Source organism: Syngnathoides biaculeatus, chromosome 22 (genome assembly GCF_019802595.1).
Source record: "Syngnathoides biaculeatus isolate LvHL_M chromosome 22, ASM1980259v1, whole genome shotgun sequence".
Classification (NCBI taxonomy): Eukaryota; Metazoa; Chordata; class Actinopteri; order Syngnathiformes; family Syngnathidae; genus Syngnathoides; species Syngnathoides biaculeatus.
Genome location: NC_084661.1, coordinates 12,503,712 through 12,512,586, shown reverse-complemented (window position 1 = coordinate 12,512,586; position 8,875 = coordinate 12,503,712). Strand labels below are relative to the sequence as shown.

Sequence of the window (8,875 nt, the reverse complement as noted above, 5' to 3'; positions counted from 1 at the left end):
TAACATTAAAAATAATGCGTCGAAATCGTAGACGCATTCCGCTAGGGGGCAGTGGCCCTCAGCATGCGTGTCAACGAAGCAGGAAACTCCCAAGAGAAGAACATAGTCGACGGAACCTTTCTATTTACCTTTGTGAACACGAACTTATTTTGACGGAGCACACAGTTGAAGAATCATGTCTTTCTCCACAAAATTATCTTCAATACTCTGAACACGACCAAGTAAGAGCTTTTAAGATGTCATGGCCGCGTGTTTATATGATATTTATGATTATATTTCATTCTTTAGTACTGTAATATATATTTTTCAGAGGGTGTGTATTAAGGAGTTTGTCTCCAAGGATGGCGACTCCCACCCCGACTGCCGATGTTCGTCCAGAAGTGTCCCAGTGTTTCCAGAGCCTCACTTTGTCAGCCCCGAAACAAGACGCTATCCGTGCCCTTCAAACCCTCAACTCTTACTTGGACCAAGCACCAGACAACCCGAGCGCTTCGGCCCAAAAGGAGAATTTCTGCAGGTCTCATTTCACTCGCACCCTTCAGCTCCTGGTGAAGAACGCTCAAGCCGACTGGCTGCACGGCCTGACTGGGGCGCAGCGTTCGGAATTATGGGATGGGCTCTTCTTGCGGGGACCTCCCGAACAGGCCCTGCTGGTGCTGATGGAGGGAATCGGGGCGTTAAGGTACAACATGCACGGGAGACGACTTGAGTTTCTCTTTTAATATCAACCACGGGGTTGACTTTTGCTGATCTGCAGACGACGCCAAACTGTCGGTTGTTGTAAAACTTGACTTGATCTAAATGATTGGTCGGGGTCATGATAATAATTATGCATTTTCTTAGACCGCTTATCCTCACAAGGGTCGTGGGGAGTGCTGGTTACACCCTGAACTGGTTGCCAGCCAATCGCAGGGCACATGGAGACAAAACAGCCGCATTCACACTCATACCTAGGGGCAATTTAAGTGTCCAATTAATGTTGCAAGTTTTTGGGATGTGGGAGGAAACCGGAGTGCCCGGAGAAAACCCACGTAGGCACGGGGAGAACATGCAAAACTCCACACAGGCGGGTTGGGGATTGAACCCGGGACCTAAGAATTGTGAGGCCAACGCTTTACCAGCTGAGTCCACTGTGCCGCCTGATAGTAAGTAAATAAATCATTTGAAAATGTATTGTTAAAGGAATTAATTCATTTTCAACAAATAAGTCCCCCCCCCAGAATAAAACGCGTAGTATGAGAATTACTTTTAAACTCTAATATTATAATGTAATGACTTCATCTTGGAAAAAAAATACACCTTTATTCATGTACGGTCACGAAATAATTTATCCCACGAACATACTTTACATTATATATAATATATTCCCATAAAAGGTAGGATTATTAGGACGGAAAAATTTCTTGGTTCAAGGGGTCCACGGACTTGAAAAGTTCAAGCTGGTGTTAATATTTTATTGTAGATTGTGCAGTACTTTTTTTTTTTTTTTTTAATGCAACTTGTATCGGAAAGTATAGGAAACAATTTATTTATCTGATGTTATGTACTTTCCAGACCAGGTTCAAATCTGGACCACTTGGTCAGCATCACAGAGAGGTTCATCAAGAGCGGTCGCGTGGCTGAACTGCTGTGGTCTTACTGTCCGGCCGCGGGTCCCGCCGACTCCCCCCAAATCCGAGAGGCCCTCCTGTCGCGTATCGTGGCTCTCCCCGACCTCACCGCCAATAAACTGCAGCACGAAAACAAATCAGCCTTCCTTCCGCAGCACTACTACCCTCTGTTGGCTAAAGAGATCCTCACCGCCTTGGAGCGGACATGCAAGGCGCTCAAAGGTAAGGAATTCTTTTTTTTTTTTTTGCCAGGGACCCCCACATCAGACGTGTCTAATAACGTGGTACATCTATTCCGTGTCATTTTTTTGGGTTTTAATTCGATGTACTTTTTTTTTTTTTTTTTTTGCTTGAGTATTTGTATTTGTATTTCTGCCATACAAATATGTATTTGTTGTTTATTTCTCGTGGTCTGTTTTCCAGATGGCATGAGCTGTTCCTTGACTTTTTTGGCTCAGACACTCGGGAAACTCTGTGCCCAAGGACATAGTGGTGAGTTTATATAAAGTACATATTATGAAGCACTGATTTTTATTGAAAAACTTTGCTCAAGTATCACTTTTTTTTTTTAATCTTCTGCAGGTTTGTTGCTGACAGTGATGATTCCCAAAATGTCCAGCGCCACCCGCACCGACATGGTGTGGCAGAGGGTTTGCCGGAAGCTGCTGGAAGACGTTCCCCAGCGCTGGATGGAGAGCGTGCTCGCCGGCCTGGTGCGGGCCGTCCGCGGGTGAGCCCGCTGGGGGCGTCGCGCTGCGTTCTGTGGATATAAACAAAGACTTTTAAACCAGATAAAATATTGCGGCGACTTACAAAACGGCAAAGCAAAACCACTTCCTCTTCGGGTTGTTTTATCTCATTACGTAACACTAATGTCACGGTTCTTTCATTTTTCAGGCCCGATGCTTTGGCGAGAATCATGGGGAATCTTGTGCTCACAAATAAGACGGCCCACTTTGTCATCACGCACAAACTCCTGCTGCTGCAATACAAATTTGACGTAAGATGTCACGTTAGCTATAATTTGTCAAAGAAACGTCACCATGCATTTATTTTATACATTTTTTGCACCCAGGCTCGCACGTTGAGAGTGATTCTGGGTTACCTCGCTGCAGACAAGGACAGAAGACCGCTGCTCATCCAAGTGAGTGCTTTTCACGTTCTCTAAACCAGTTTGCCAGCCTTTAGTGAGCCAAAGGACATATTTTACATTAAAATAAAACTTTAAATATACTGCAATCTATGATCCCTTTCATATATTTTCAAGCACATTTAACGTTACCCTTCAAAATAAATCGCTCAGAAAAATGCAAAAATGTGGCATAAAACATACCTAGCTCCTCCCCTTACAATACAAAGATCTTCTCTCGGTTAAGATGTATCACTTCACTATGACTTCCATTACACCAATTGCTGCATTCCTATTATCCAGGACTTTGATGCCATCTTGTGGCATATTCAGAAGTTACAGAAAGCACATGAAACTATCTTAGTCCTACTGTGATCATAATCCATCCATCCATTTTCTTTTTGCCGCTTATCCTCACGAAGGGTCACGGGGAGCGCTGGAGCCTATCCCAGCTGTCAATGGGCAGGAAGCGGGGTCCACCCTGAACTGGTTGCCAGCCAATCGCAGGGCACATGGAGACAAACAGCCCCACTCACAATCACACCTCGGGGCAATTTAGAGTGTCCAATTCATGTTGCATGTTTTTGGGATTTGGGAGGAAACCCACGCAGGGGATTGAACCCAGCTCCTCAGAAATGTGAGGGCAACGCTTTACCATCTGATCCACCGTGCCTCATCATAATCTTTTTGGGTGAATTTGTATTTGTAGGTGTTAAGGTCGGTGTCCCAAGCATGGGCCAACCCCAGCGCAGTGAAGCACACCCCCCTGGAACAGCAGCTGTACGTCAGCAAGGCCTTGGTGCTGTGTGTCGGTCTGCTGGAGGACGCCGAGCTGCAAGAGCTCCGTTCAGGTGCCGCTTTCCCCCGTATAATTTGATAACTTTGTGGCTGATGTGAGGTCCCCGGATGTGCCTAAAAATTGTAGGAAGCCAACCTGCAAACAAAGGCGCCGCGTTGACGGAAGTAGTAGTTTGTTTGTTTTTTTTTTTCCCCACAGAGTTGCTGCAGTGCATGTTGGGAGGCATGCAGAGCCACCTGGATAGCAACGTGGTGCGCATCAGGCATATGGGCATGGTCGTGGGAGAGTGTCTGAGCTCCCGCATGAATATCGACGGAACCAAGCTCCAATTTGAGGTCAGCGATCAATTAAGACGTAGACAAACAGGCTTGAAAGATTTCTCCGTGATCTGCTGGATGTCCCGTGGGTCGAATAAAGATTGGAAAATATTGCTGCTTAAAATGAAATGCATCTATTTAAAACGTTTGTGTTCTCTGAGCATGATATATCCCCCGCCCAAATTCAAATAATCAGCAATTGCAATCATTTTTTCGCTGTAGTTTGAGCAAGATGAGGAGACTCGAGAGCTGGTTTCTCTTATGACTCCTATAAACATTGACGAATCAGAACCTGAAGCAGATGAGTAAATATCGCAACAATTGCAAGCAAATTGGGAGCTAATCTCGCAGTTATACCGTGTTGTGTAAAACTGGTTGGTTGGTTTTATTTGTGCTAGGGTCAGCCCCCCTCAAGAGAACAGAGAAAATCCACCATCTTGCAAAAATTCATCACCAAATGAAGAAGAAACTACATCGTCCAAAAATGAGCCAGACTCTGACCTGGATAGGTAGGTCCAGTACAAAATACACTTTTATAGTTTTCCATTCTCAGTTTATCTTCTGAAGTCAGCAGTCTTTCTCGACATCAACTCAAGAAGTTGAACACGAGATATTTACAAAGAAAGACAGTACACAGAGAGTTTAACGCTAGCGCCGCTGCGCTAACATGGCCGGTTAAAAAAAAAACAACAAACTAGTAAAAATCACTGAGACATGGCAGTAACACGCTAGCGCGGCGCTAACAGGGCCGGACCGGTAAAAGTCACTCCCTCGGCACATATATTCCGCCGGTCTCACTCTTACCTTTTCCGCTCGAGTGCCCCCTTGCGGCCGTTAGAAAAAAATGCACAAATTAGCAGCATCACCGCATAAACCTCAGGGTTGAAAGCGTGTGGAGGGAAAAAAAAGTCGGGGCTTATAGGCCGGAAATTACGGTGTACTATTCGCAAATATGTTGGGATATTAGGTTACACTTGTGAATTTTCCCATTAGAGAGCTACAAAAAGTCCTGAAACGGTGAAAAGCGAATTCAAATGTTTGGGAGAAGTCAAATGAAACGAATCTGTAAACGTTGTGGGACATTTTAGGTTCATCATTTTCACCCACGCAGGTTTGGTCGTTCAGTGCGTCTTTTACTATTGCAGTGACGATGAGTTCACGCCTTATGACATGTCCGGAGATCAGGAAATAAACAAGGCGGCACCACCACGCTACCTCCGAGATTGTCTGGAAAGTATGTTTCCACACTTTTGACACCCCCCCCTCCCCTTCCCACACACACACACACATCACGGTTTCACTTCTTCCTCTCCCGACTTGCAACATTTTCTTATACATCCAGATTTAATATCCTCCGAAGACCCTGAGCACGTGGCGCTCAGCTTGACGGTAGCCGAGAGTCTGGTGAGAAAGAACGTCTTCGCAGCCAAAGAGGTACACAGCACAAGTCATCTACGTATATCCTTAAATTGTGACACAGAGAAAACATTTTTTTACTGTACACCCACAGATGAAATATATACATTGAAATCCACATAGAAACTAGCATGGATGCCACTGTAACTGGAAAGCACAGGAGAAGGAGCAGCATAATGCCTATTGAATTATCGTGATGCACAAACAGTTTTATTCCTTACATTCGATTCATCATATTACTGCATGCTTTTATAAAGTACAATATTCTTATTTTTCCTCTCCCATGTACCACAACCATGACCAACATTAAGATACAGTAACATAGTGGGCCTACATGCTCAGCAAAAACCAAGTTTTATTCCTACTCTGGCCAGTCAGGAATTAGGAATTATATAATTGAGAATGACTGTTGTGTTTCTTTAGATCAGTGTCCAGCTCACCAAAGTTCTGCTTCACATGGAGGATAAATACAACATAAATGGCTTCCTGGCCCTAAGGCAGGCCACCATGGTAGCGATTGTTGTCACTGACTGCATCCCGGTATTGTTCGCCTTCTCCCCAACATGACAATATCACAGATTGGCACTCATTTCATGACATTTTAATCATCTTAACTGTTTGTTGGCGATTGATTCCAGGTGACCGAGTACCTGACTACGGAGTTCTACTCCTTAAACTACAGCCTTCGCCAGCGCTTGGATATTTTAGAGGTCTTAAAAATACTAATTTTTATGTTGTCCCAAACTGTACAATAAGTAAAATACTTTCTTGTTCTTCAGGTCCTTGCTGTGGCAGCGCAGGAGCTGTCGAAGCCGACCCTGGGGAACGCGGGTCTGATTGCGGCCACAGATGTAACGCCGTACTCGGCTTGCAACTCTACTCACTGGCAGCAGGTTGTCGAGAAGCGCATTCAGGCGAAGACGAAGCGCATCAGTAAGGTATTTAAACCACATACTGTTCGAAAGTTTTGGGGTCGCCCCGCCAAATTTCAAAACTTCCATCGTACCACAACTTTGTATACAAAAATGCTTTATTAAGTCACAGGTAGAATAGCTTACAAATTATCGTGAAGTACCATCTCTTTTATCCTAGCGAGAGAGCTGGATAAAAGATTCCACTCACAAATCTGCACATTTGAGCAGAAAAAAAAAATCACACGCATAAAATTTGTTACAAGTAGAAATACTTAGATATTGAAAGATGCCGCTTATTTTGTATAGTCTTGACCAATGTTCCCTCCAAGCTGCGCCACTGCGCAATTGCGCACTTGTCGCGCACCCTCAGCGCACATGAAAACCGATCCAGTGCAGTGAACCACAGAGCCCGACATGTTTTTTTGTTGTCTCTAACAACGAGCTGCTGCTCAGCGTACTTCTACTTCGTAGTTTACCTGACACCGCCCTCCCCCGTAACTTTATATCCGCGGGCATGACTGACCACCCCCGTACATTTTTTCAAATGTGAGTGACTCCAGTACTTTATGTACCCACAAGGGAAATTCGAATTGTTACAGGGCGCCGTTCAGCCTCCAGCAAAGGCCACAGCCAACCGCTACGCACCAGTCGCTGGATATTTCTTCTTTCCTCTCCTCAGGAATTACGACAAGTGAGTCAGAAAATTTCAAACGGAAGGTCATCTTTTGACGTTTGAGCAACTAAAAATCCGTGTTCATCTCATGTTCACCAGGCCTCAGGTGACCTTTGACCTGATGGGAAGTGACCACCTGGTCTTGGGCAGGTTAATCCACACCTTGGGCGTCTTCATGCATTTGGCAGTGAATGCGCCGGTAATTAAACGGTTACAATAAGCAGACCCCACATTTGCGGTATTGATAACGTTATGTCTCATTTTTGTCCCGCAGATTGCTGCACAGATGGGTCGCGCTCTGCTGGACTTCGTGTGGACAGTCCGCTACCACACTGACCAGTAAGTAATAGTGCTCGACAAATGTGCTTTCATTTCAATGTTTGACAAAAACCGGAATTTTGGCAATAATAAAAATGCAATTTACTCGGGTTCTATTTTGCTAGAAAATCGTTTTTAGTTTAAAAAGAAGCAATAAATGTGGCGGCCACAGAAGATTTGCGGTATGTGTTGGATCTGTAACAAGTAAAGTTTTTTTAAAAAATTTTTTTTTTTATTTTTGAAGGGTAGTAAGACGAGGCGTCCTGTTTTCCGTCTGCGCTGTTTTTATGAGCATGCCCGGTCAGAACCTGCTGGTGGACCTTGCAGACCAGCTTTTTGAAACCAGATCTTGGCTGGCAGGTAAAAAAAAAAAAAAAAAAAAACTATTTCACTTACAGTGAAACACACACATAAAAATGGGCTCAACGGTTACAGAACGCACACACACAGCTGCGCCGGTTTCTCGGAAGAGGGCACGGATCCAGGATGTCCTGCAGCGCACATATTGTCTGTGACGTAACTGGTTTATTTATGGATTTATTTGATCCATCCTGCCGCTATAATTATTTTTATTCATATAATTATTAGGGGCCGCGTCACCGTTTCCCGCCACGTGCTCGAGATGCACTTTGATAAAGAAAATCTTTTCGTGTTTGTCCGTTGCACTCCCAAGACGTGGCCGAGGGCGACCTGCACGCGGATTGCCGGAGTTTGGCCGTGCAGTGCCTGGTGGTGATGGACAAGAGCCTGAAGAAAGAGCTCCAAAGTCCACAAGCCCTCGACGGAGAATCGTGATGACCAACAACGACAACAACAAAACAAAGTGCACCGGGTCAAAGTGACCAATTTGTCCTCAACAAGAACTGCAGGTGTTGATGATGATCAAGGAAGCGGATGACACCAAATACTGACCAAAGTCCCTGAGAGCGGGGATGACTCTCCCGCCCCCCTTCCTGGAACATGAGATCAAGAAAACGAAAAAGAAAGCACATCTTTATCCCATGGCTTTGCATCTTAAAAGTACACACATACTATATATCATTTTTACATCTAATTTTCATTCAAACTTCAAGTTACGGTAAAACCAGATAGAATGTGGCGAAAAAGGAGAATATTATTTCATTTTATTGGTTGATTTTGTGTGAAGAGGATATCCTTTATATAGTACAGGTATGTCCTTTGCTCTCTTTCCTGTACAAACACATCTCACTATTGGGCTTGTTTGTGCGCAAAGGACATCCTGTGAATATTTATGTAAATCACAAAGTCATCCACAGTGGAAAAACAAATTGCGCTTTCTCCTGTGATATGAATGGACAGTTTCACATCATGACTTCTTTTGTGGTATCTCATTACATTTTTTTTTAACTCAACTCAAAGACTTGCGTATATTCATATATACTATTCTGTTTTCAAAGGCCATTTTTTCATTTCGAACATTATTTGAACATTATTTTATATTATTAAAATTATATTAAACATTTGTTTTTTAAAATAATAAATGGGGTGAAAACAACAGTTGACAGCTCCTCGACCGCTCAACAATACAGTGAAACCTGACAAGTCCAATATTTTATTTTTTTAAGTGGTTCATTAAAAGATGGATGGATAATTTATTCTTTTTTTTTTTTTTTTTTTGAAAAATATCGAAACGCGACAAATCACACTTCGGTAATGTTCGATCATTTCCGTAAGCGTC

The 8,875-nt window shown here is 43.7% G+C and overlaps 1 protein-coding gene across 2 annotated transcripts; it reads left to right on the top strand.

Moving 5' to 3' along the window:
• Window positions 1-82: 82 nt before the first annotated feature.
• telo2 (TEL2, telomere maintenance 2, homolog (S. cerevisiae)) lies at window positions 83-8,549 on the top strand. Of its 2 annotated transcripts, none has more exons than XM_061811013.1 (21): window positions 83-221; window positions 311-682; window positions 1,555-1,832; window positions 2,034-2,102; window positions 2,193-2,340; window positions 2,508-2,610; window positions 2,686-2,754; window positions 3,449-3,590; window positions 3,737-3,873; window positions 4,078-4,160; window positions 4,254-4,364; window positions 5,001-5,089; window positions 5,198-5,289; window positions 5,695-5,811; window positions 5,910-5,981; window positions 6,051-6,209; window positions 6,785-6,876; window positions 6,958-7,057; window positions 7,133-7,197; window positions 7,421-7,536; window positions 7,850-8,549. In XM_061811013.1, the coding sequence occupies exons 2-21, from the start codon at window positions 342-344 to the stop codon at window positions 7,969-7,971; spliced, it is 2,505 nt and encodes an 834-aa protein (XP_061666997.1). In that variant the 5' UTR covers window positions 83-221; window positions 311-341; the 3' UTR covers window positions 7,972-8,549. The 2 variants fall into 2 exon arrangements, with proteins under 2 accessions (XP_061666997.1, XP_061666998.1); XM_061811014.1 differs by having other exon boundaries at window positions 111-221; window positions 289-682.
• The last annotated feature ends 326 nt before the right edge of the window (window positions 8,550-8,875 follow it).